Source organism: Panthera onca, chromosome X (assembly GCF_046562875.1).
Source record: "Panthera onca isolate mPanOnc1 chromosome X, mPanOnc1 haplotype 2, whole genome shotgun sequence".
In the NCBI taxonomy this organism is placed as follows: domain Eukaryota; kingdom Metazoa; phylum Chordata; class Mammalia; order Carnivora; family Felidae; genus Panthera; species Panthera onca.
Window position 1 is genome coordinate 22437727 of NC_138357.1, and position 27856 is coordinate 22465582.

At 37.9% G+C, this 27856-nt stretch overlaps 2 protein-coding genes across 9 annotated transcripts in view; one reads left to right on the forward strand and one right to left on the reverse strand.

Moving 5' to 3' along the window:
• The window catches only part of OCRL (OCRL inositol polyphosphate-5-phosphatase), a 57990-nt gene extending 53630 nt beyond the window's left edge, over positions 1–4360 (reverse strand). Inside the window, exon 1 of the mRNA XM_081792869.1 lies at positions 4283–4360. The gene's annotated coding sequence lies outside the window, so the exon portion shown is untranslated. The remainder of the gene's footprint in view (positions 1–4282) is intronic.
• An 8288-nt stretch (positions 4361–12648) lies between these two features.
• Positions 12649–27856, forward strand: part of SMARCA1 (SNF2 related chromatin remodeling ATPase 1) — a 117675-nt gene continuing 102467 nt past the window's right edge. For 7 of the 8 annotated variants that reach the window (XM_081793240.1, XM_081793236.1, XM_081793238.1 and 4 more), the window contains exons 1-6: positions 12649–12986; positions 17657–17743; positions 20014–20180; positions 20507–20607; positions 20714–20814; positions 23929–24108. In XM_081793240.1, coding sequence (XP_081649366.1) covers positions 12816–12986; positions 17657–17743; positions 20014–20180; positions 20507–20607; positions 20714–20814; positions 23929–24108 — 807 coding nt within the window. In that variant the 5' untranslated portion in view covers positions 12649–12815. The remainder of the gene's footprint in view (positions 12987–17656; positions 17744–20013; positions 20181–20506; positions 20608–20713; positions 20815–23928; positions 24109–27856) is intronic. The other variant, XM_081793237.1, reaches the window with a different exon arrangement.

Below are 27856 nucleotides of genomic sequence, written 5' to 3' on the forward strand. Positions count from 1 at the left end.
TTTTTTTAAAGTAGGCCTCATGCCCAGTGCAGAGCCCAATAGAGGGCTTGAACTCACGACCTCAAGATCAAGACCTGAGCTGAGACCAAGAGTCACCTGCTCAACTGACTGAGCCGCGCAGGCACCCCAGAGTTGGAACTTTTTAACCAAACACATTATGCTGTTCGTTCAATATTAACAGTATTAACAGTAAGTGTTTATTTAGAACCCTCTATGTGCCAGGCATTATGGTAACTTCCCTACCTGTATTATCACATTTAATTTGATGAAACTGAAGTTGAGACAGAGGGTTTGAGAACTTGAATAAGGTGGAGAAGGAGGGAACAGCCACAGTTGGAGAGTGACAGTGAATCCAGAAAAATTAATAAAGTGTTTAGGGTCAACAGAGAAAGCCCAATTGGAGGAAGATGACATGGATTTCTATGGTGGTCCAAATCAGCAAGGGGCGGTAACTTTCTGTAGCAATGCTTGGCAGATTTTGAAAAGCAGGAGTAGTAAAAATATACCAAGAAGGTGCTTTAAGCTTGGGAATTAGTATAGCAGGCAAAGCAGTAGGTCATGGGGTGAGGGAGTTTAAAGTGGTAGTTGGGATTCATTGAAATAGCTTATTCTGGAGTCAAAGTTAAGTAAAGGTATGTATCCCCTCAGCCTAAGACCAGCAGAGAGAATGAAGGCAAGCTTGACGAATGCAATCACTTCTCTGGGTCTGATCCTGTAGCAAATTATTGTATCTTTTTTAGGATCACTTCAGGGACTATGCTTACTTAGATGCTTCTGTATATGTTAGGTAATTTTTATAAGTTGGCTAAGATCATTATTTTAGCCACAACCACCTTCTGACTTAGCTACAGTTGTTAATGATATCATTGTTTAGTCACCCAAGTTTGAAACTTCAGATTTATTGGTGAACCGTGTTTCCCCTTCATCTATCATATCCAATAACTCAAGTTTTGTCAGTTCTATAGTAAATTCCTTAGTGTATATCTCTGATCATTCTCACCTATCATCATCAGATGGCATTGTGCCTAACTAAATAAAGGTCTTGCAGCCTATACTTGTATTTAGATGCAAGAGACATTCAATGCAAAGAGTTAAATGGCTGTGGAACAAAAGTTAAATAAGTGAAACTCTAGTGGGGCACCTGGGTGGCTCAGTTGGTTAAGCATCCAACTTCGGCTCAGGTCATGAACTCACGGCTCATGAGTTCAAGCCCTGTGTCAGGCTCCGTGCTGACATCTCAGAGCCTAGAGCCTGCTTCAGATTCTGTGTCTCCCTCTCTCTCTGCCCCTCCACTGCTCACACTCTCTCTGTCTCTCAAAAATAAATATTAAAAAAATTAAATGAAACTCTAGCTTCAAGAAAACATGAGTCTCACCACCTTCACCACCACCACATATATACACAGACAACACACATGCACACCATATACGTACAACACACACACACACACACACACACAATTAAATTGGTGGTCAATGCCTATCTTTTATACATAAGACTACTGTAACTAAGAGCTTAGAACTTACAGGCTTTTTAGAGACAAAATTTAAAAAGTGAGATCTTAAGAAAAGAATATAAAATACTAAAAGAAAATAAGAAAACTTATAAATAATTATTTAATTAAATGGCTACAAAATATAACATATCAAGTTCATTATTACATTTTCTTTTTTATTTTTTTAAAGTTTACTTATGTATCTTGAGAGAAAGAGAGGCAAGCACGCAAGCATGAGCATGAGTGGGGGAGGGGTGGAGAGAGGGAGAAAGAGAATCTGAAGCAGGGCTTCAGGGACTCTATCTCCTGAGCCATGAAATCCTGACCTGAGCCAAAATTGAGAGTCAGACATTTAACTAACTGAGCCACCCAGGCACCCCAATTTTCTATTTATTAAAAAATCCACTGCCTTTAAAAACAATTTCTGGGTTGGATCTTCCCACTTCTCAAGAATTTCCAAGTATGCATAATAATTATGGAGAAATCACAGCCATTATAAATTAAATTAGTTATGCACAGACAAATAATTCCAAAGCAGAATTACAAAATCCCTTTCAAAAATTTATAACAAAAATATAAATATTTAATGCAAGATGTGGATGCATTTTAATATGTTTAATATGATGCTGGCTGAAGACTTCACAAGTGAGAGAGCTTAGGGCCTGCAAAGGCAGAAACAGGCCTGCCTAACATAGACGAGGCTGGGGAGGATTTCACATAGGTGAGTCAGCAGCCAGAGGCTGAAAGGCAGGCTGAACAGAGGTATAAATGATTCACTGATTTTTAAATCACTGCTAGTTGAAAAGCTTCACTTTTCATATACACAAATCCAACATAGATCTGGCTTTCCATACAAAGTGGCATAAAGAAGAGCTCATTTTTATTTACAGATTTCCATTTGTACTTTTCATTTCTTTTAGAATTTGGTACTTGCTGCTTTATTCCCACCCTAGCTAATTTCTTCATTTCCTTCTGCCTCCACCCCTATTTCTTTCTGCTAGGTCAGGCTCTCCTTTCTGTTTCAAGAATCCCATAGCCAGGTCTGTCATTGCCCAGGCCTACTTTCCTTCTGGAGATGCTGAACTGAAAGAATATAGAGTTAGCCTGGCATTTAAGGCCCCAAGGATTCTGTGCTGAACATATCTTCCCAGTTACTTCCCAAGACTCTACCCAGCATTTCTCTTAAGAACTGAACTCTTTATAAACCTTATGCTCTACCCAGCGTTTCTCTTAAGAACTGAACATATGCAGGGGTTAGTGGCAATCAGACTGGTGTGCTCATGATTCAGGTACTCCATTGATAATTCAGCTGAATACTGCTAACTTGTCATCTTGGTCTTAAACTTTATAGAGTGTTAAATTTTTTTTAATGGTCACAAGCTGGTTAATATATACCCACAAAGAATTAGAGAGATGCTGATGTTGAAACACAGACTAAAAATGATAAAAATTCTACAAATTCTCAAGGTGATAATCATCAGACCCATAAGTTGCATTTATCTGATCAAAATTCTTACATGGCACGTAAAGATTTCTCTAGTACATACTTCAAAAACCTGAAAAGAGAAAATAGGGTTATGACTAAATTCAACTTTGTTTTTGTCTATTTGTGATATTTAATCCACTGTGGGGGCGCCTGCTGGCTCAATTGGTAGAGCATGCAACTCTTAATCTCAGGGTCATGAGTTCAAGCCCCATGTTGGGCATGGAGCCTACTTTGAAAAAAATCTACACTGTGATAGATCTAGTGGGATGATCTATGAGCATTACTTAAGCTCCCTTCTATCCTCAACCCTGTGACCCTTCTCAAGGCAGGCAGTGACACATAAGACTGGTCTCACCTCCAACACAGTTATCATGAAAGAAGGACAGAACATTCTCTTGGTTTTTAGGTTATTGTTTTATGCCTCAGTCCAGGGTGTAAGACAGATTTAGGAAGAATACTTGCTGGGGAAGATATGTTATGTTACTCACCCCATTACTCTACCCTAGTGGATAAAAGCCTCAGAACTGAGAAGAGGAAGGCAAGTAGGAAAAGGGAACTTAGAAGATGGGATCTTGTGGTCATGATGAGAGGAAGCAGCATTTGGTAGCAGTAGGGACTGTGTCATTAGAGGCCTGACGGGGAGTTAGCTGCCTTAATGAATGGCAGTAGGGATCGATAAGAGGGTGACTGTATATCCCAGGGAAGGATGGTGCAGAATATATCAAGAGCCCTAGAAGTAGACACCTCCTCCCCACCACTGCTATTTCAGTCTTGCATAAACTCTAGAGTTCCAAATCAATGTGAGAGTAAAGAAGGGAAGAGGTAACTCCTAAATCTGATTGAGTTTAACATGAAATGATACACACACACACACACACACACACGCACACACACACAGAGCAATGAATTGACTGAGTTTATGGAGACAAGGCTAGATTGTTTTCTGCTCTCAGGAAGAATGGTGCCTCTAGAAAGAAATTAAGTCTAAATATAGGCAGTGTAAGCTCAAGAACCTTTTCTCTTTTGCTATGGCTGTGTACCTAGCACCTAGCACCTAGCACGGTAGCTATTTGATAGGTATCTGTGGAACATATAATTATCCCTTGCAGAAAATAATGCATGATTTAGAATTTTCCTAATGGTGTTAAGCATCAAAACAAGTTGTGAAATGCTGCTTTAATCAATTTGACTATTTAATTTCTTGATCACATGGTACTATTTCCATCTCATTAATGTTGTCTTTTCCCCAACCTCCTCTGCAACTATACCTGCTGGAATATTCTCTGTTCTTCAATGCTCACCTCAAATGATGCTTCCTCTTGAAGCTCTTCTCCTGTCACCCCTCAGCTGGAAAAGAATGCTCCCTCTTCTGAACAACAGTGTCTCTGTGTACCTCTTATAGAACTTCTTGGAACTTTTCAAGGTCTATCTTGTATCATATTGTTACAGAATGAATAAGCACATGATGAGCTCTGATGTTTCTTATCTTTACTCTCCCACCACCTCCTCAGCATTTTATTGTTATACTTTTTCAAGTAAATCATTTACAAAACATTTATTTATATTTTTCCAGAGTATGCCTATTTTTTCTTTCTTTTGATGAACATAAAATATATATGTACAGCTTAACAAATGATTATAAAGTGAATGCCCATGTAACCTCTAGCCAGGTTAAGAAATCAAACATCATTGGGGTGCCTCTTGATCTCGGGGCCGACGGTTCAAGTTCCAGGTTGAGTGTAGAAATTACTTAAAAATAAAGTCTTTAATAAAAAAAAAGAAAAGAAAGCAAACATTGTTAGCATTTTGGAAGACACCCCTAAACCTGATACCTCTCTTTCTGACCACCTCTTCTTCTTCCACCCAGAATTAAACCAGGGCTGGTACTGAGCCAGGATAGTCTGATGAGGCATAAAGCTTCTGTCTGTTTGGATTAGTCAAGGTTTGTGTCTTACCAGTTGTTTAAATTTTTGAGGATCATCCCTGTACATAGCCACTGTCTTGACTTCTATGATAATCATTTAGTTGCTTTTCTTTACAGTTTTACCCCTTACAGATGTAGCCATAAATATCTTTGCCTGTTTTTGAAATTTATATAAATGACATAACAGTATGCACTATTTCATGTCTTGCTCATTTCACTCAATATTATGTCATGCATGTATCTGTATGTAGCTGTCATTTTCACTGATGTATAGTATTCCATTGTATGAATACAATTCATTTACTCTCCTGTTGATGGACATTTAAATGGTTGCAAGAATTTGGCTATTATAAATAAAACCTGCTATGAACATTCTTGTGTATGGCTTTTGGTGCACATATGAATGATTATTTTCTAGGGTATATTATCCTGGTGGAATTACCAGGTCAAAGGTGTTGCATGTTGGGCTCTCCAGAAGTAAAGGCTGAGATGGAGTATTGAGTACAAGATGTTTATTAGGGACTAACATTTGTGAAAGAAAGGTGAAGGAAGTAAGATTAAGCAGAGAAAAAAGATGAACTGTGATACAAGTCTGACAAAGCTTGAGCTGATTTGGTATAGAGCTTTGGAACAAGTAGCGCTCATTCATGTGTTCTGCATTGCTCCTGCCTTGCTCATTCACCTTAGGAAGAGTGTGACCTTGGGCAAAGCAACTCTCTGAAGATAATGTAGACCCTCAAGGAGCTGGCAGCTGGAGGCTATCTGTTGGTGCATTACCCATACCTGTGCAGAATGTCCTTCCTTGAAGGGAGGCATTATATCTCTTTCTCTACCACAACCCGCAATAGGGTATATAAGTGTTCAGCTCTGGTTAATAATGCCAAACTGGTTTCCAAAGTGGTTGTACAATTTACACTCTCACCTGCACTATATGAGAGTTCCTATTGCTTCTCATCCTGATCAATTCTTGGTACTGTTAATCTTTAAAACATTTTAGCCTTTCTAGTGGATGCGTAGCAGGATCTCATAGTGGCTTTAATGTTTGTTATTTTTTTTTTTTTTGAGGGAGAGAGAGAGAGCAGGGGAGGGGCAGAGAGAGAGAGGGAGGGAGAGAATCCCAAGCAGGTTCTGCGCTGTCAGTGCAGAGCCCAACACAAGGCTCGAACCCATGAACCATGCAATCGTGACCTGAGCTGAAACCAAGAGTTTAACCAACTGAGCCCTCGTTGTGGCTTTAATTTGCATTTCTCTGATGACTATTGAGGTTAAACACCTTCTCATACATTTACTCCTTTGATATGTCTCATTTTTTCACTTGTATTTGTTTTGCCTTCATTAGATAATGAACCTTTTTCAGGCAGGGATCAGAAAACAGCCTGATGCCAATATTTGTATGCCCCTCAACCTAATACTGGTTTTTATATTTTTTAATTGTTCAAAAAATCAGAAGAGGAATAATATCTCATATGAAATTCAAATTTCAGTGTCCATAAATAAATAAAATTTTATTGGAACCCAGCTACACTCATGGGTTTACCTATTGCCTATGGCTGCTTTCATGCTACCACAATAGCGTCATGTGATAAAGACCTTAAGGGCCACAAAGTCTGAAATATTTATTATCTGGCCTTTTACAGAAAAAGTTTGTTCATCTCTGTTCTTGGTCATTGGTTCTAAGGTGTGGTCCCTGGGCCAGAAGCATCATTATCACCTGGGAACTTGTTATAAAGGCAAATTCCTAGCCACACTGCAAATCTATTGATTCAGAAGCTTTGGGAATGGGGCAAGCCATCTGTGTTTTAACAAGCCCTCCAGGTGATGCTGATGTGTTAAAGTCTGAGACCTCTGGTCTAGGTGCAGGACAAGGACCTCATCCATTCTCTTTGTGAGCCATCATAGTCCTTCCTATTTAGTTCTACCCATAGTGGATAAGCTGTAAAAGAGCCTTCAAACGTGTCCTATAGATGTATTTTTATGCATATGAGATCTTGCCAAATAGATACCTAGGAGGAAAAGTGGGAGAAACCTCAGGGGCAAACATAAAATCTGAAGGGTATATGTGGAGGGTGGAAGACACAATGGAGCTGGGGAGCCAGTTTCTGGGCCCGCTTCCTTCCACCTCATTTCATGCAGCCTTTTAACAAAGATGAATCAGATATGGTCCCTGTCCTCAAGGAGGTCACGGTCTATGTAGGAAAGTGTCCTGACCCTCTTTTCCCTCATTTACTACTTTTCTTCAGAACTTACCTTTGAGAGTGTAATTGCTGACCGTAATAAATGATAATGGAGAGAGAAAATTAACTTGGCAAACAACAGTTTTGTTTTATTCCCACTTTAGTTCACGACTTACTTCCAGACTGACTTTTCTTGTGTCCTGGCTTTTTCCTTGGCTCAGTCTTAAGCTCAATGCATCACCTTAATGTTAACTACCATCCAATGAATGCACATTATGTACCAAGACAATGCGAAATGTTTTACATATACTTGTGCATTAAATTCTCTGTAAAGCAACTCTGAGTTAGGTTTTTTAAAAGTTGTTATTTTAATTGCAGTTGGTTTTGAGTTAGGTATTATATCCATTTTGCAGATGCAAACCTGAGGTGTAGGGAGGTTAAATAATTTGGTAGCATTTGAACTCCAAGTCTTTCTGACTCTAGAGCCCAGGTTGGTAATAATTGTGCTATTCTCCTTCCGGTAATATTCACCATGTGTTTTTAGAAAACCCAGTTCAGACTACTTAGTATGTGTTACAGGTTTTAGGGCATGCTTTGCTGTATACAATTTCAGGGTGGGAAGTATTTAAAAAACTGACAATATCTTTTTTTTAGAACTAGGAGTTGGGTGATAATTTTTAAAAGTTGAAAAATCCTTTTACATACAACTTAAAATGATAATGTCAAAAATAGTTCTTTAACCAGGTAACATTATTGCAAACGGCCCAGTAATTTATACTTCTTCTCTTACTTTACACATTAAGTAACTGTGTTGTCTCTTTAGTATGAAAGTGTTCTTTTCCTTTTTTTGAATCATTCTGTCTACTAGCTCCTACTCCATCTGTTAGGGATTATTTCAACCTGTCTAGTTTTGAGCAATATTTTGCAATTAATCCTTTAAAATGTTATTTTTTCATTATATAAGTATAAGCACCTTCACCAAGGAAAATCAGAAGTAATAGAGAAACAAAATAAGAAAAAAGTCACTCATAATCCCACCACCTTCTTGCAACTACTTTAACATTTGGGGTAGAACCCTCAAGACCTTTTCCTTTGTGGAAATCTATTTATGTAAATTAGTTACTTAATTAATTATTTCTTTCTTTCCTTCTTTCTTTTAAAAAATGGGATCATTCTACTTCGTTGCTCGCCTTTTTTCACTCAACAATATATTAGGGGCCTCTGTGATCATGACTGTAAAGGAACTGGGAGCAAGAAGGCCACAGACTGTCTCTTAAAAAATTGGCCTAGAAGTGAGATATCTATTCTACTCTTATCGTATTAGGTAGAATTTGTCATATTGACTCGCCCTGTTGAAAATGACCTAGGAGGGGCGCCTGGGTGGCTCAGTCAGTTGGGCATCTGACTTCAGTTCAGGTCATGATCTCACTGTAAGTTCAAACCCTGCATCCAGCTCTGTGCTGATAGCTCAGAGCCTGAAGCCTGCTTTGGATTCTGTGTCTCCATCTCTCTCTGCCCCTCCCCCACTTACACTCTTTCTCCCTTTCTCTCTTCCAAAAATAAAAAAATAAAATAACAAAAAAACAACCTAGGAAATGAGGGGGGGACACATGATTCTATAATGTGGAGTTATAAAAAGTCTGAGAAAGACTACCAATCTAATATGGAGTGATCTCTACTATATGTGGAGAATATCATATAGCCAGCTAGCTTTTTGGTGTAAAAATGGGAAAGAAAACTGAAAAAGAATACAAGTGGTTACTTGATGGGAACAGAAAAAAAGATAAGGCAGTGTTGCAGTAGAGATTCTAGGAACATATATTTTAATATAATTTTGACTGTTGAGACTCAAATATTTTATATACACATGATAAAATGAATAAAATGAAAAACTTGAAAAATGGAAAAAACAACCTATTAGGGTTATATTTCCATGTCAACCAGATACATACTTCCATAACCATTCATAATGATTGCATAGTATTCCCTTTACGAATGTTTTGTACAACATTTTGCCAAACACTTCCTCTTGCACATATAAGTTGTTTCAGTTAGCTTTTCCCCCACTCTGCACTGTGTCCTGAGTCCCATTACTGTTCTGAGAAATTACGTTGGGTACATGCTGTTCAAGAATCCCAAATTATTCTCTAATCTCCACCTTACAGCAACTTTTATGTACAGCCTAAGAAATTATCTGGCCGTGCATACTACCAGAGCCTTAAGAGTGATAATGTCTCCTCAGAAATCCAGAGGGAACACTTTGGAGATAGATGGCAAAAGTATTTTTCAGTAATTTTCTCAATATGATTTCAACTGTCGAAGAGGAAGCCCTGTGAAGAACAGAGAACTTAATAAAGGCAAAATGGAAAGATGAAGTTTGGAGCCAGACAGCCTGGGATTTGAATCTGGCTTTTGTCACTCACTAGCTGTGAAACCTTAGATGAGTTATTACCCTAAGTCTCCATTTTCGATCTGTAAAATAGGGATAATAACATTTATTTCATAGCATTACCAGGAGGATTAGCAACATCATATGTCAGGAACCTAGTACAATAGTGAGTGCTCAAGAAATGGTTGATGTATACTAGCCATTATGATGACCTTTTCCTTAATATACAGAGTGCTGAGGAAATAACCATATTTTCAAAAATGACATATCATAAATGTCTTCAAGGAGAATGGTGAGAAAGCTTACTGCTAAGAACAGAGAGGTTACTATAGTTGGTAAGCAAGATACTGTGACTGGAATCGTTTGTACCAACTTCTAAAGAACGTTGATTAGTGGGATCACAATGTAGTTTTAAGTCACACTGTGGTTTCAATGATAAATATCAGATACAGGATAAGAGAATGAACACCAAGTCTTTGACCTTGCCTTCATAAACTTTATCAAAGTATTTAATACCACTACTGGACATGCATTCTGGCAGATACTGTTTGGCTATACAAAAATGACTATTGGATAATTTCTATGATACTTGCTATCTGCCAAAATGGGTGTATTGTCTAGTAGACTAGGATTGGTTTTGAGGCTCCCAAATATGACCCCAAGATCCTCTACAAAAGTTTGGTTTGTTCTCCTACCTCACTGGAGTACAGCAATTAAAGACCATTTCAAATGAAAAGACAAAATAGAAGGTAGTAGCAGCAACAGATAGAGCAAGGTGTTGGGTAGGCTCAGAAATGAGATGACTTTTGTTGAGCAAAGTCTACAGATCATGAATTTTAGGCAGATTTGCAAATAAGGATAGCACATGCTCTGTAAATAGCAGCTGTTGCCACAAGCCAAAGGGCAATATTTACATGAATCCTGAAGCAAGGTCTATGGACCAAGCATTGACCTTTCCAGCCAAACTCATTACTTGGTAGCACTTTCAGCCATGTCATCCTGAAAAGGAAGGATCACATTATACACATATGGAAAATTACCAACACACAAATATGTTCTGGCCCCCAAATGAATTTCTAACTTATTTTTTTTTGGAACTTGAAACACATGTTTCGAAAGAAAAGGTATTACAAACGGATGTGAGTTTCCCAGATTTCCTCTAAGAGTGCATTTAGCCCAAGGTGTAACTGAAATACTATACATTGGAAATGAGAAATACAGTGGAATAAGGTATCTTTGTAAGCAGGAACACACCAATACATAATAAATATTTACTAACCCTTTTTTCTTTGAATCCCCAGGCAAGGAAAGGGGAATTATATCCTTCCATAGCTTCAGTTTCATGAAAAAGAAATCTTTCATCACACTTTCTAGAAGGATCCTTTTCAAGTCAAGTGGATACATACATCCTTGTCTTTTAGTGCTTCCTGGACTTCCCTATGAAACAAGTCTTAATGACTGAGGAGACTGAAAAGGTGGTGGTGAAGGGGTAGGATATCTAACTGGAAGTCTCAAGCTTTTATGTGGAGACAGTTCAAACTGCAGTTCATTCCTTAATACATCTGCATATTTTACAGAAAAAATAGTGTTTCAAATGATCAGTTAAGTGGTTTAATTCCATCCCACTTTTTGATTAAGGTTGATGTTCCAGAAATACAAACCATTGTTATATATGCTATATATATATATATATATATATATATATATATATATATATACACACACACACACACACACACACACACACCCATTGGATACTACACATGTATACTTCAGGATGAGAAACAAGGGCAAATGATAAAAATAATGAAAGTAAAATCAGAGCAAAGCTATCACTACCAGTCTCAGTGACACACTCCTTCAATCACCACTGTCTTGCTCTTTGCCTCTAAAAACCTGTGTGCCTCTGTGCAAAACCAGTCCCTGGACAGTATCTCACACCTCTTTACACTAAGGTTTAAATGACCAATAGTAGGTAAAATGTCACAAGGATTTTGCATATGAAGCAGTCACAACTTTAAAACAGAGAGGAATTTAGGCTATTATTCCCAGGAAAAAGGGATATATTTGGGGGGCAATTGTGTGCTTTCCTGCTATTCATAGAAATCACATTTAATTTTAGTTGGTAATTTAGGAAGGTGTGTTGAGGGAAATTAATCATGATTTGTTTACACTTTGAAAAGTATTTGCTTCATTTTGGAAATTGTAGATTTTGTGATTGTTGTTTGGTATACTATTTTCCACCTGTTTTGCTATCTTTCGTCTGTAATGATCAAAATCTAGAAAGATGTAAATCTTCCCATCATTGATCAAAATAAATGGTGAGGAGAAATAGAAACAATAATATTTAATAATCGACATTTGCCTACTGTCCCACCCTTTACAAAATGCTTTTATATCCATGATTATGCCTATTATTGGTGTTTAATTACTACTTAATAATGGGGATACAAAAAGAACACATACCAAAAAACTCAAGGTAATTTAATCCAATTACTAATATTGGGTTTCTACCATGATTTGCCCCAGGTTCTCTGAGGCCCTTGACCTTGTCCCCCACGCAACGAGTTTTAAAATTAAGCGGTGATGGCAACAGAAGGGCTCCTGCACTTTGGCCATCTGAGAAGTATCAGAATTGCAAATAGAGCAAATATACATAAAACCCAAGTGTCACGCTTTGCCTTGTAAGACAATGTTTGCAGCTGTAATCAAGAGATTCAAGGAATGCTTCTCCTTCTGCAGAATTTCCAAAGGTGGGAATAGCACCACCAATACCCCTTTTGGGACCTGGGAAAGGGCAGTCCCCAGAGGGGTTCTCTGCTTTGCAAATAGTGAGACCTTTTACAGTGCAGTTACAAGCAGAGTAAAAGTTCTTTGTGCAAGAAGGGGAGAGCGCCCCGAGGTACAAAGAGCAGATTTAAGGGAAAGAGGATTCCTTCTGCACACATATGCGTGGGGAGCTCAGGCTGACTGTTGGGGGCGTGTGGGAAGGGAGATTTTTAGGGAGCCGCGGGCTTGTGGGTTCCCGCCTCAACCCCAGTCCGCGCCCCACACTCAGGCAACAGTTGGTCGTGCGGGCCGGCCCGGGCTCTTGGTGGGGAGGGGGAGTCTCGCGATCGTTGGGGGGGGGGGGTGGAGGAAGGGGGGAGGGTGACGGGGGGAGGCCATGACGTAGGGTGGGTGGACGGAAGTGGGGCAGGGTTGAGGGTTATTTAAAGAAGGGGGGGCTGAGCGAAGGGGTTGGAAGCGGAGTGATTCCCCACCCCTGCTCCATCTAGCTCTTTCCAGTGCAGCCACTGCCGCCGCCCAGGAGCCCTCGTCCCCTTCCTCGTTCCCGCTCCAACGCAATGGAGCCGGACACCGCTGCAGTGGCAGCCACCGTGGCAGCTGCTGATGCGACCGCCACAATCGTGGTCATAGAGGACGAGCAGCCGGGGCCATCCACCTCTAAGGAGGAGGGAGCGGCCGCCGCGGCCACCGAAGCCACCGTGGCCACGGAGAAGGGCGAGAAGAAGGAGGTAAATAGGAAGGGGGTGTGTGTATAGTCAACAAATCCTGAGCCGGGCCCCTCCGAGGGGCCCAAGCCCTGACCTTTCGGCGCCGACAGGTACCGGCGGAGCTCACCGGGGATGGGGGCCGCGGGCGCGCTGGGAGTGGGGGGCGGCGGAACAGTCTAGCATTCGCTCCCCTCCCCCTTTCCTCCATGCCGCCTGGAGGGCGGGGGCGGGGCTGGGCGCGGGCGCGGCGCGGGGCGGAGGGTGCCCGTTATCCCGGGGCTTGGGGGGCTTGGACGCCCCTCGACAGCCCCCGGCCCCATCCACATTCCTGGAACTGGGGTAACAGGGTGGGGGATGGGGTTGTGCAGGAAAAAGCCTCCGCCTCTCCCTCTCCTCTCGCTCGCTCCCTCTCCCCCCCCTTCCCGTCGGCCTCTGCCTGGGAAATCTGGGCCCTTCAATCCCACACCCGCGCGAAAGGGGTTCTGCTGGGGTTTACAATTTTTTAATTTGAATTTCAAGGTGCTGGTGGTTGGGAGGCGGAGGGACGATAGGAGAGACTTTTATTTTTTTTGAATGGCCATGTCGGCCTTTTAGGTGGCAGCAAAAAAATCATCCCTTGTTCGTTTGGTCCCCGCCTGCTGAAGCGGGGGTGTCACCCCGAGAAAATGAGCTCTCCGCGTGCTACCCGCTCCCCCGCAATCCAGAGCCCAAACTGAGGAACCGTGGACGCTGGCTTAGGAAAATTTCCAACGTGTGCACCCTCACCCTCTCCTGCCCCGCCCCCGACGGTATAGTGTTTCACTCCAGGGCCACCCAAATGGTCCCCCAATCCAGCCCCAAGCCTTCCAGGCTTCCGCCTCCCTCTCCTAGTGGGCGCTGCTGGCTCCTGGACACATGCAGGGTTTTTCTTTTTCTTTTTCTTTTTCTTTAACCCAGCGTCGCTAGGATGAGCTCCTGCTAACATACATAAAGGGACCACTCAGACACCTATTAAAGCCAAATCCAGAAAATATGTATTATCTCCATAAGGCATATTTCATATGGACCAAGACATGCAAATGAAACTATGAAACACGTTCAGAATAAAAAATAAGATGGGGTATAAGGATTGTTGATGTATAATTAAATTGTAGAATGCATCGTTTATGGGTAGATTTTTTTTTTCCGTTTACGAGTAGACATCTCGCAATTAAAACAACGGTAGGTAATTAAAATTATGCTTTAGAGATCTCAACTGGCTTTGTCTGAATTATTATATGGTACGATGCGACCAAATGAAAAGCTTTTGAAGGCAATTTACACCTTTTGCCGTGAATTAGTAATTTTAAATCCAGCATTTGTTTAAAGTGATATATTTTACTGTTACAAGGTTGACTAAACAGAAAGACAATTGTAGTGGTAAGTGAAAACCGTACAAAACATACACATTTTAAGATCTATGTGGTACTTGAATCAGTAACATGGTATTGTAAAGATGGTTCAGATACGAAGTATCAATATAAAATCAAATGCTGGGGAATTCACCAATGAGTCTAGGTGCCTTTTATTCCCTAGACTGTGCAAATGTAAGGGATAAACTCTTTTGTATGGCAGTAAAGATTGTTGAATTTCCAGATTGTGTACATTTTTTGAGTTGTGGAAAGATTGGGAATCAATAAAAAAACACCTATGTAACAAACACTGAATTGATACATATATTAATGAATTCTATAGCCTCATCAGAAGTTGTCCTAATACTATCTCATTTGTCTGCTCAGCATCGGGAAGTGAGGTGTTGCATGGCAGGAACTTTCTGAATACTTTAAGTTGATTATTTTAGTCACCACATCTTTCATTTTTAATTTTTTCTCAAAAATCTAAAGAGTACCAAATATCTACTTAAGTTCTTTCATGTTTATCATTTCATTCCTTTAAATAAAGTAATTTGGCACTCCCCCCACTCCATCTAAATAGATTGCTCACTACCTTGACTGCCTAAGTGATGGACTGAAAATGTAGATTAAACTTTCCTTCATGTTCATCAGTTACTGTACTCTGGAAGTGATACATAGGCATTTGAGATGTAGGAGGCTGTTCCCCCTCAAATAACCACTTCCCGGACATTTCCAGTATTGTGTTGATTTTGTAAAAAATTTTTAACTAGGCTCCATGCCCAACACAGGGCTTGAATTTACAACCCTGAGATTAAGAGTCGCATGCTCTACCGACTGAGTTAGCCAGTGCCCCCAGTATTGTGTTGATTTCCTAAATGACTTTTCACTCTCCTCCCTCAATTGTCAGGTGTTAGCTATCATTTTTTAAAAACTTCATCTACTTTCATCAGAAAGAACATATGATAAAATGACATAGATGTAACAAAACCATACAATCCTTTAAAACAACTGTAAAAATACAAAATATAAAAATACAAGTGATGCAGCAGGGAGAGGGAAATAATTATGCCTGAATAGTAAGGAAAAGGGATGTTACTGCAGTGGAACTCCTCTTTTAGTCCTGGGCTTCTGCCATCCCTTCTTGCTGTTGACATTGTGCTTTCTTCTAAGTGATCTTTCCTGTGTCATTTGCTGTTGCTTTTATTCTCTGTAGTATGGCAAGTCAGATGATCAAACTTGCTAGAATTGTATATCAAGTAAAAGAAAATAGGCTCTGAGTAAGAGCATTTTTGTGATGCATAAAGTAGATGAAATTTGGTTGATTGACTTGTGACATTTAGCTACAGAAACGTATTTTTGTTTACGTTCTGGTTCTTGAGCTTAACTTGGTTTAAGTGACAGTGGATAACCTAACGCTGGAAGTTGGAGTTGGTATTTTTGGTAATGAAAACATCAAGAAAAAGGTCATGGTCTCTAAGGGCATCTTGATGACCTTGTCCACATTCTCATGGCATCTAAACTACCAGATGATGAAATCCATAGGAAATTCATTAAAATATCCTTTTATGTTTTCTTGTACAAGAAGTGTATTTTTGAAAACATATGCAAAGGAGAAGGTTTAGAAGGTAGGTATTTTAAAATTTGTTGTGGAAGATAGTGCCAATTAAGTAATTACCCACAGCTTTTAATAGCACTGCTTAAGATTAGGAATTTTAATTAGCATATAATTAAATTTTATGGTATTCTACCACAAGGTAGGCAAGTGTATTGAGTAAAGTTTTTTTTTTCTAATTAAAGCCTTAATTTTTCTATAAGCGAAGTCTTTGTCCCACACTATTAGATATATACTTGTGTATATGATGTGAAGTAATTTTCACTGTTTTGAAACTTGAAAACTAGACTTCATATAGCTTTTCAAGGAATGATAAAGGTGTGAATTTTGTTACCCAGTATTCCGTTACTTGTTGCTTTGAAAATAAAATCAGATTTATAGTACATGGGACAGTTTGAAAGAGTGGGATTGAGGGGATTTTAGCAGTTTTCTATTCTTGTCCATCCAGGATTACATTCAAAACATCTCACATAGACGATATATATGTATGCGATGCTTAAATCAAGATGGCTATTATTTGGGTTAAGAATAACTGAACAATATCTGATCAGTGCTTCAAAGTAGAACACTGACCAGGGTCAAATTCCATAATCTTAGGTTGAATTGTCTTAAACTAGGAATTTCAGTAAATGTTAGAAGACATTCATTAACTATTGGAGCTATGTTTTTTTTATGTTTAACATCACATTCTGGTTTTGATTTATGATCTAAGTTTTCAGGAACTGATTGACAAAAGCCATGATAAAATGGACGTAATTTCTGTAGTTTTCACAAACTGATTTGTGACTTGGGCAAAATCTGTGTTAAAACTGAAATACTCTCAGCTCTGATACTAAACGGTAGATTTGTGTTTTTATTATTTCTCTATTTCTTATAGGGAAGGAGGTATATTCTATATACATAATTATATTTGCAAGTACAAGCTTATCTTTACAAAGGATAGCGTGCATGAAATAACCCCCAGATAATTTCAATATTTTGAAGAAGCTGACTTATGTTAGTTTTCACTAAATCACAACTTTTTAAATATCAGATGTTAATAGTTGATAACCTTGAGAAACTGCTACAAAATATTTATGTAACAGGGTTTAAAATAGTTTTCTTTCCAGTTGGGAAAAATTAACATAAATCAAAAGTTTAAAACTGTATTGTGTTATTATTTAAATAGAAATTAACATGTATTACATTAAAAAGTTTAAATGTTCTTATTAGAATATGAAAACAATGAAAAAGTGTCTTTTCAGGAACAGAAACCATAGTCTCCTTCTGAAATTTTGGCTCGTTTCTATTACATAAAGATGTGTTTCTGAGAATTAATATTTACTTTCCTTGAATTCCTTGGTTTGTGGATGATAATATTACCATATTCTAGATTTTAAATCTATTCAATGGTTCTGTACTTTCTTATGTTTGAAATTAAAAAATAGATGAAATGGCTCAATGTTTCACCTTTTGGTGTTTATTTTAATTAATGTTCTTTCTCTAGCTTTTATAATACAGATTTTTTATTGGACCCCAGGTGCACAGAACTGGATTAATCATAAGCCCTGCTTCATGACATGCTCTCATCATTGGTCTATGTGTGGCCCATGTTGATTTATTTATTTAGTATTTAATTACTTTTTACTTTTTTCAAATGACAATGTCGACCATTTTTAAGATCTTGCTTTGCAATTTGATGGCTTATTTTTTTTTTGAAATTCTAGAAAAATGTTTCTTCATTTCAACTCAAACTTGCTGCTAAAGCTTCTAAATCTGAAAAGGAAATGGACCCAGAATATGAAGAGAAAATGGTAAATATATTCCTGGGTTGATCATGAATAATGTAGTTGATTTTTTGTCATTGAACTGTAGTTGGCACCCAATATTAACATTAGTTTCACTGTACTTGATTTTTATTGAGGAGATGTGAAAGATTAAAACGATACATGTTCATATATAATGAATACAGGATCATAGATTTTAGAATTGGAAAGTAATTTAATAATAAATCCATTATAGTAGATTTTTGTTGAATAAATGAATCTCGTTTTCAGATGAGAAAATAAGGAGCAGAAAAACTATATGAAATAGTTGGGAACAGAAACCACATCTCTTCACTGTTGTTCAGCACTCTTTATCTCATAATAAGATGCTTTATGCTAGAAATATTGTATCCACTAAGTGAAAATATCAGTGGGAATATCAGTATGGCTTAAAGAAATCAGGTCACAGAGCTGGACTGATATTTTTTTCTCCCTCTGTTCTTGCTTTGGATATTTGAATGAATGTTACATATTATGAGACATGTAATACAGTAACACTTTCTCTGGAGGAGAGGACATTTTCCCAGTACATGAAAATGTTACGTATTTAAACAGTATAATCTTAATTATGCCACCTACTGCTTTGCTGTGTATTTCAAATTATTTAGTTTTTATTTACTAAAATCCATATCTTAGCTTTCATTTTAACTAATCTTTTATGCCCTGGGATCTTTCAAAACCAGTGAATTTGGTTAACTCAAAAGAGAAATTTAACAAGTAGTTGGAACTGAATTTTTTTGTTGAGGGGTTGCTTTTGCAGTAATATTATAAAAATAAGTAGAAATGAAGTATTTTTTTGGTTGTTCATAGTGATTTTGCCATACTCCATGCCTTAATGTTTAAGGTCACATCTAACATAGACAGTTAATGTTTTAACAACTCTAAAAACAACATTCCAGTGAGGATAACATAAAATGGAAAAGTTTTGGCCTCCTTCCAGCTTCTGGTCTGAATGTTTGTCTAATTCTTGTGTTTATGTTAATGAACTCTTGTAAGTTTCTGGTATTATTAATTATGCATCCTTCATTAGCAATCAAATATTCCCTACCCTGTGGTCAGAAAGTGACTGGGAAATAAAAAATCATTTTCATTTTTTCTTCATTTAGAATAATGTATACATCTTTTGATCTTCTAAGATTTTTTAGTGAAGTTTTATTTCATTAATATGGTACAAGTTACATGACCTTTTACAATTTATTGAGAAATTATAGAATATATCAATTAAATTTTTTTAATGTTTATTTTTGAGACACACACACACACACACACACACACACACAGAGTGTGAGCAGGGAGAGGCAGAGAGAGAGGGAGACCCAGAATCCGAAGCAGGCTCCAGGCTCTGAGCTTTCAGCACAGAGCCCGACGCGGGGCTCGAACTCACGGACCGTGAGATCGTGACCTGAGCTGAAGTCGGACGCTTAACCAACTAAGCCACCCAGGTGCCCCACATATAAATTTTTAATAGTTAATATATGTTAACTATTTTACTTATATGTGTATGGGTATTTTTCCCCCAAATCTTATAAATTCTTAAGAGATCAGTTTATGGTATATGTATATCAAAGCCAATAATTCATATTTCTGCATTTAGGATATATTACATATTATGATGCTTTATTTTGTTAACTAGGAAAAGAAAATCATTATGGTTTGGAAGGAGGATTTGCTTTCTGACCCTTACTCTTTAAGCAGGGTACTTCTTTTTTTTTAATGTTTGCTTATTTTTGAGAGAGAGAGACAGCATGTGTGTGCACGCTTGTGCATTGGGGACGGGCAGAGAGAGACAGAGACACAGAATCCGAAGCAGGCTCCAGGCTCTGAGCTATCAGCACAGAGCCCAATACGGGGCTTGAACTCACAGAGCCATGAGATCATGACCTGAGAAGTTGGATGCACAACCACTTAACAGACCGATCCACTCAGGTGCCCCAACAGGATACTTCTTATTGGGCATTTACTTCTGTTAGATCACTTGGCTTCTATTCAGAGTATCTGAAAATGCCATTTTTCAAATTTGGGTGCTTATTAACTGTGGGAACTTGAGCAAGTTAGTTACCCTCTCGGTACTTTAGTTTTGTCATCTGTAAAATGGACATAATATTAGTGCCTACCTCATAGGTTTATTAAGAGAATTAAATGAGTTAGTATGTTTAAAGTGCTTAGAACATAGTACAAAGTAAGGGCAATGTAAGTGTTTGTTAAATAACTGCGAGCAAATAAAAAAGAAAATCATTACTTTTTCTTTTGTGCATTAGAAAGCAGACCGAGCAAAGAGATTTGAATTTTTATTAAAGCAAACAGAACTTTTTGCACATTTCATTCAACCGTCAGCACAGAAATCTCCAACATCTCCTCTGAACATGAAATTGGGACGTCCTCGAATAAAGAAAGATGACAAGCAGAGCTTAATTTCTGCTGGAGAGTATGTTGGCATCTCTCTCTACTTTCTTCCCTCTTTCCCTCTCTTCATCCTGTCCCCCCTTCTCCCTCCTTATACTCTCATTCCTTCTTCACTTATTCAGTATAATTCTATGTTCAAAAAATAAGGTTATTGTCAGTGTAAATAAGTTTTGGAGGCAACAAGTTTTTCTCACTAGAAATCAGTAAAAATGTAAGCCGGTTCTACCAACTTCTAAGCAAGACCTTAAGTAACTCATTTTCTTTTCATGAAGATACTAGCGATGTATACTGACTTCATTGACACTTTAACATTTGTGTTGAACATAAAGGTATTTCTTTTCATTTCAGCTACCGCCACAGGCGCACGGAACAAGAAGAAGATGAAGAGCTACTCTCAGAGAGTCGGAAAACATCTAATGTGTGTGTTAGATTTGAGGTGTCACCTTCATGTAAGTACCTCATCATGTTGGTGTTTTTTTTTTCCCAATTTGATTTTAGAAAAAATTTACTTGATTATATTAATAAAAGTATGAGGCATCTTGATTTCTTTTTTAGATGTGAAAGGAGGACCATTGAGAGATTATCAGATTCGAGGGCTGAACTGGTTGATCTCTTTGTATGAAAATGGAGTCAATGGTATCTTGGCAGATGAAATGGTAAGGAGATGATAGCTAAAAACAGGATCTCAGTTATCAGTTTTTTTTTTTTTTGTAAATTTGAAGTGCCTGAGCTATATTGCACCCCTGAGGTCTGGAGGCTAATTGCTTTATTTAGTTATAATGTAAAAGGCGTTTGTAAAGTCTAGGATTGTTTACACTTTCACAGGCTACATAATTCTTAGTGTGATTTCCTCAAATGGTTTAAAAAAACCTCCTTGTACTTTTGTTTTTATTTATACTTTGGCTTCCAGGAAGCTCAGAGCCAAAATGAATGCCAAAATGGAGCACCTGTGTAATGTAATGGTTGGCCCATTGTGTCTTTTGTGTCTTTTCCTATTCAATACCTTCTAATCTTTCCCTGGCCCTTCTTTATATCTATTTTACCATTAATTTACATTCCATGTTTTCACTGTAGGCCACCTGAAACATGTTTTATTTGTAGGCTACCTGAAATCCTTTTGGTAATGAGGTGGGGTATATAAACCAAACACTAAATGAGTGAATGAATAGACCAGACAATAAATGATGAAAGCATGAATGAATAAATGTAAATGCCTCAATGTGTGAGCAGTGAGAAAGTGAATAGATGGAAAAAAAAAAAGTAAAGAGCAATGTTGAGTTCTGACCTAGCAGAATACCAGGTAGGGCCTGGGAAGTAAGCTCAGGAGTGATGGACATATAAATAAAATGACCAAAGAGAAAAAGTTAGTCCATTGAAGATGCTAATTCAGCAGATTGGGGGAGTATATGAAGACTTAGATTGGTATTTTAAGACAAAATAAATTAAATGTGATTTAAGAGAGGACTGGGGGAAGTTCTAGATCTATATGACCCAGTGATATTCCTATTTATGAAACTCTGGAGCCATTATTGCAATCACTCTTCTCTAGAAGAGCCACATGACTGTTTATGCTCTATAACATGTAGTGTAGTAATGATCCCATAGATGCTAAGCAACTGTTAGGTGTGTGGCAGGAGGTCCTTTAAAATCAAGGGTCGGGGTGCCTGGGTGGCTCAGTCGGTTAAGCGTTTGACTTCGGCTCAGGTCATGATCTCACGGTCCGTGAGTTCGAGCCCCACATCGGGCTCTGTGCTGACAGCTCAGAGCCTGGAGCCTGCTTCAGATTCTGTGTCTTCCTCTCTCTCTGACCCTCCCCCATTCATGCTCTGTCTCTCTCTGTCTCAAAAATAAATAAACATTAAAAAAAAAATTTAAAATCAAGGGTCTGTAGCTCCTTATATTTAGTATTCTGGGTTGGAGACTACAATTAGCTCAGGACGGGAGGAGCTTGGTTAATTGGATAGCAGAAAGTCCAGGATTATTTGCCCCAAGCTCTTCTTGACTGCAGCCTTTAAACATGAAGGATCTGAAGATCCTTCATATTGAATTTATGCTGACACCAGGTACTTTTTATTAAAAAAGGGAAAGATACTTTAAGGAGTATAGAAAATTTGGAAAAAAAACAAGAAAAAAATTGAAAGTAAATTATAATTATGCTACCCAGAAATAACCACAGTTGACATTTTGGCATCTTTCATTTTAGCATTTTAATTCTGGATGTATTTATTTTACATAGTTGAGATCATATTGTACATATAATTTGGTATTCTGATTTCTTCACATTCATACATATTTTCTGCATAATTCAAATATTTGTAAAAATAATTGTTAATTACTGTATAATAATCCTGGAGAGTTACCATAATTCTGTTAATATCCTCCCTTATTGCTGGTCATTTGGACTGATGTATATAGTATATATTGGTTGATACACGTGTATATGGTACATAATAATGCTGTTGTGAGAACCCTTGTAATTTACTTTTTCTGTACCTTTCAAATTATTTCCATAGGATTCCTAAAAATGGAATTACTTGATTAAGGAATTTTGAGTATTTTAAGGTTTTGATGCATCTCATTAAGTGAAATATTAGGATAAACCCTATAAAAATAGTTTTGAGCCTAGGTTTATAAAAGAAAATATATACCTTGCATAGAGATAAAGCCAGAAACTGTTTTAAAAGGCCACACAGCATAGGACATCATTCCCTTCCTCATGGGTTAGGTGGTGGGTTCATGGTGTTCAGTATGTTTTTTATTTTTACTTATTTATTTTTAAATGTTTACTTATTTATTTATTTTGAGAGAGCGAGAGAGAGTGCATACACATGGGAGAGGCAGAGAGAGAAAGGGAGAGAGAGAATCCTAAGCAGGCTCCATGCTCTGCGCAGAGCTGGATGCCGGTCTTTTTTTTTTTTTTTTTTTTTAATTTTTTTTTTTTTTAACGTTTATTTATTTTTGAGACAGAGAGAGACAGAGCGTGAACAGGGGAGGGGCAGAGAGGGAGGGAGACAGAGAATCCGAAACAGGCTCCAGGCTCTGAGCTGTCAGCACAGAGCCTGACGCGGGGCTCGAACTCACAGACCGCGAGATCATGACCTGAGCCGAAGTCAGACACTTAACCGACCGAGCCACCCAGGCGCCCCTGGATGCCGGTCTTGATCCCCTTATCATGAGATCACTACCTAAGCTGATATCAAGAGCTGGATGCTCAGCTAACTGAACCACCCAGGCTCCCCTGTTCAGTAGGTTGTTTTTTAAAAAGTCTACTGGACTAGGTGATCTCTAAGGCCTTTTCTGGCTGCAGAGTTCTTTCATGTTTTGTTCTTTTATGGTTCCATAGGTCTTCAAGGGTGTGAGATGCAAGTACAGAGCTACAAGCCCCTTGAGATGCATAGTGTGAATATTTCATGCCTTGGCTGTAATAATGTTGGGGACAATGGGAAAGAAAGACTGGTATCGAAGCAGGCTGGTATTTGAGTGTGAAACACATACACACAAAATTCCCTAATTTTGCCACTAGAAAAAATTATGAAGTATGCTACTTGCTCCTTTAAGAGGAGCAACAAAGCAACTTTCTGCCTGCAAGTTCCTGGTTTCTTTTTGTGCACACAGTAAGTACGAATTGGTATGGTTATTCACTTAAAAAAAACAAAGGTCTTTAAAATTTTTCCCCATGTGAGATAGTTGGCAAATGTCTTTGTTATTACTAACAAAATGTTTCATTAAATAAACATTTATGGATTTTTTTCTTTGTAACGATAATGCAGGGTCTTGGTAAGACTTTACAGACGATTGCTTTGCTTGGTTACCTGAAACATTACCGAAACATTCCAGGACCTCACATGGTTTTAGTTCCAAAGTCTACTCTATACAACTGGATGAATGAATTTAAACGATGGGTCCCATCTCTCCGTGTTATTTGTTTCGTCGGAGACAAGGATGCAAGAGTAAGTGAGAAACTGATTTAAAGAGGCAATCAAGAATAACATCATTTCTGGGGTTAAGTTTTATACAAATACCATAAAAGACATTTAAGTTGACTGCTACTAGTAAATAACACATTGTGCTTACTCTATGTTAGGCTCTGTTGTAAATGCCTTTAATATATTAATTAATCCAACACTCCTGTGAAGTAGATGTGTTACCTATTAATAACACGCAATCACTTTTATTATGCTTATCTGCATTTACTTTTAACTAGCACGTTAACGTCAGCTTTTTTGAGTTGCATTTTATTTTATTTTTTATTTATTTAAAAAAAAAATTTTTTTTAATGTTTATTTATTTCTGAGACAGAGAGAGACAGAGCATGAGTCGGGGAGGGGCAGAGAGAGAGGGAGACACAGAATCTGAAGCAGGCTCCAGGCTCTGAGCTGTCAGCCCAGAGCCCGACGCGGGGCTCGAACTCATGGACCGTGAGATCATGACCTGAGCGGAAGTCGGACCGACTGAGCTCAACCGACTGAGCCACCCGGGCGCCCCTTGAGTTGCATTTTAAATCACTTTTTATTAAAAGAAATCATCATTGACAGTATATCTTATCAGTGACTGATCAGTTGTATTATTTTGACACCAAAAATATATACGTTTGTATGACTTAATTTTTTATGTTTAAATTTTTAATTTTTTAACTTTGATTTGGTATACATGCACACACGTGTGCATAGATGCACACATGAATGGGGCCTTTTCTATTCATACAGAGAGCCTGTGTTTTGTATTTAAGCAAAGGCACAGCTTTCAGTTTTGCTCTTTGAATAGAAAAATACATACCTGCATACATTCTTAGATATTGGAAACGCTGGGCTCTTGCTTAAATTAGCCATTTGTCAATTTAGTAGGCTACAATGATTTTAGGACTGTAGAATTAATCTAAAAGAAATAAATTATGCAAAAATATAAAAATGAATAATCAGCTTAGAAAGCATATTATTAAACTTTGCCTTTATTTTGCCTCCAGAGGACATAGTTTAGAGAAAAGATTTATTCTATTTTTCGTACTTAGATAGGTTATCAAAAGATATCCTCAAAAGAATGGTAGCATAATGAATTATGTAATTTTATTCTTATCATTTTGCTTGCAGAAAAAATACTTAAATTTATTTAAATTCAGCTTATAAATAATTTATGTATTGAAATACTGAGCTCATAAATTTAGAATTACAGGCTTGATTCTTCCTTATGCTTAATATTTCCCAGTGGCAAATTAGTCACTTAGAACCCTTTTCTGATCACTGCTGTTACTTAATGTAATATCATTCCTTAAAACTTTTGTATTTCTGAAGTATTGATTTTTGGTTGAAAGTATTTCTCTAAGATCATAAAGAAAAAGAAATATGTGCACTTGTGTTTTCATATGTCTCAATAAAACTGTGTCAGTGGTTTTCCCTTATATTATATGGAATTCAAGGATTTCATGAAATATTTCAGGGAGTTTTTTTTTTTTTCTCTCTCTGGGAGTTTTAAAGGAAGAATGCTTGTATTTAATTTGTGACTGCCCTATCTCTACCCCATGAGTGGCTGAGATTTTACTAGTGGCTTCAAAACTTTTTTAATCTTGAAAACCAGTCTTCAAAGTCAGTGCTTTTCGTATTGCCAGTCATTAATATTGCAAATTCGTGTTGGTGTGGACAACAATAAAAAAAAAATGAGATAGAATAGAATAGAAAATAGAGTGTTTCGCACATGGTAGGGATATGTATTGCTCATTTTTTAAGGATTGCAACCTGGGTGCCTGGGTAGCTCACTCGGTTAGTCATCTGATTCTTGATTTTGGCTCAGGTCATGATCTCCCAGTTTGTGAGTTCGAGCCCTGCATCAGGCTCTGCACTGACGCCAAGGGGCCTACTTGGGATTCTCTCTCTCCCCCCTCTCTATCCCTATCCCACTTGCTCGCTCTCTCAAAATAAATAAATAAACTTAAAAACATTTTTAAAAAAGGATTGCAACCTAAAATATTATTTTACTGTGGGCCATGGGTAAAGAGTTTGTGGAATGGTAATTATTAATTACATAAATAATGTACTATATTCAGCACTTACAGATTGGTGTTAGAATGTATAGAGAAAGTCCAGATAATTATTAAAAAATTTTTTTTAACATCTATTTTTGAGTCAGAGAGAGACAGAGCACAAGTTGGGGAAGGGCAGAGAGAGAGGGAGACACAGAATCCGGAGCAGGCTCCAGGCTCTGAGCTGTTAGCACAGAGCCCGACGCGGGGCTCGAACCCACGAGCCGTGAGATCATGACCTGAGTCGAAGTCAGATGCTTAACTGACTGAGCCACCTAGGCACCACCCAGATAATTATTTATAGACAAATTTGAATCTTGGTACCACATGGGATAGATACAATGTGTTTTTATAATTTCCTGGCCTTCTGTAAACATTTTATGAGGTCAGTGTTTTACTAATAAAAAATTTGATGTAGGTTACCACAGGTATTTGATTGAGTTGGGAAATTCTTAGTAATACTCCTGACCCAGTTTGACGCTAATGTAGTCCTGCAGTATATAGAGGTGTGAATCCCAAAAATGGTTTTTTAGTTGTTTTCTATTTTTTAAGTAGGCTTCACGCCCAATGTGGGGCTTGAACTCATGAGCCTGAGATCAAGAGTTGCATATTCTACCAACAGAACCAGCCAGGCGCCCCACCAAACATGGTTTTTCCTTCCTTTTCCACTCCAGAGACATCAAAGATCTTGGACCTGGAAACAGGAGATCTGGTTTTAGTTCTGGCTTTGCTATTGACCGTGTGTGACATTGAGTGACAATTGAAGGGTGTTCATTTTGTCACCTATAAAAGAGCTTTTGGATTATGTGATGTTCAGTGTTCTGTTACACAAATTTCAAGGCAGAGCTAATATAAATTATAAATATATGTTTGTTCCATGAAACTGTAGGAGTTTCAAAATTGAGTGTTTCAAAAAAATCAAACAAAGATAAGGTGTTTGCAAGACCAAATGGAGTCTGGCATCCTGGTTCTCTTTATTTTGCCTCCAATTCTGTAATGTCTTAATTAACCTTTTAAATATGACCACTTCCCAGAGTGCAACTGGGATCTCTACAAAGGCCTTTTTTCTGTCCTCTACTTCAGTCCAGACAATCCTTTTAGATATCAGGGCACTCGGTAAATATTTGTTGAATGAGTCCACAGTGTGTTTGGTGCATAACTGTGAGTTTATGAAATAATGAGTTTGCAGTGAACAGTTAATTTTGTTTATGCACTGTAATTTCATATTTACAGTACTAATCAGAACCTTCTCAATATAGATTTGGCCGCTCCCTGTTAACTTCCATGGTTTTATTTTGACCCATACATAACATTTGAAATTCAGTTCATACAAGTTAAAAATGCTCTCAGTCAACTTGGCTACTATGTTGGCCACTGCCTATGAAGATTTAGAAGATTTAAAAATAGTTTTAAATAGTCTCACTGTCTTAAATAGCCCTCTGTACTAGATAGAGCAAGTTCTCTTTATAAGATTATATTTGTAGTCTTACAACAATATCAGGGAATTCACAAAAGCATTAATGGGCTTTCATGACCCCTTAACAAAATATATGACTCATTCCTGTTAGAAATGGAAGGAACATAAAAGAGATCAAAAGGTGGAAATCATTCATGTATATTGAGTTCTTTTCATTTGTTGAAACTGTGTTGGTAATAGTTGGTAGTGCTTTGACCTTAGTAAGAAC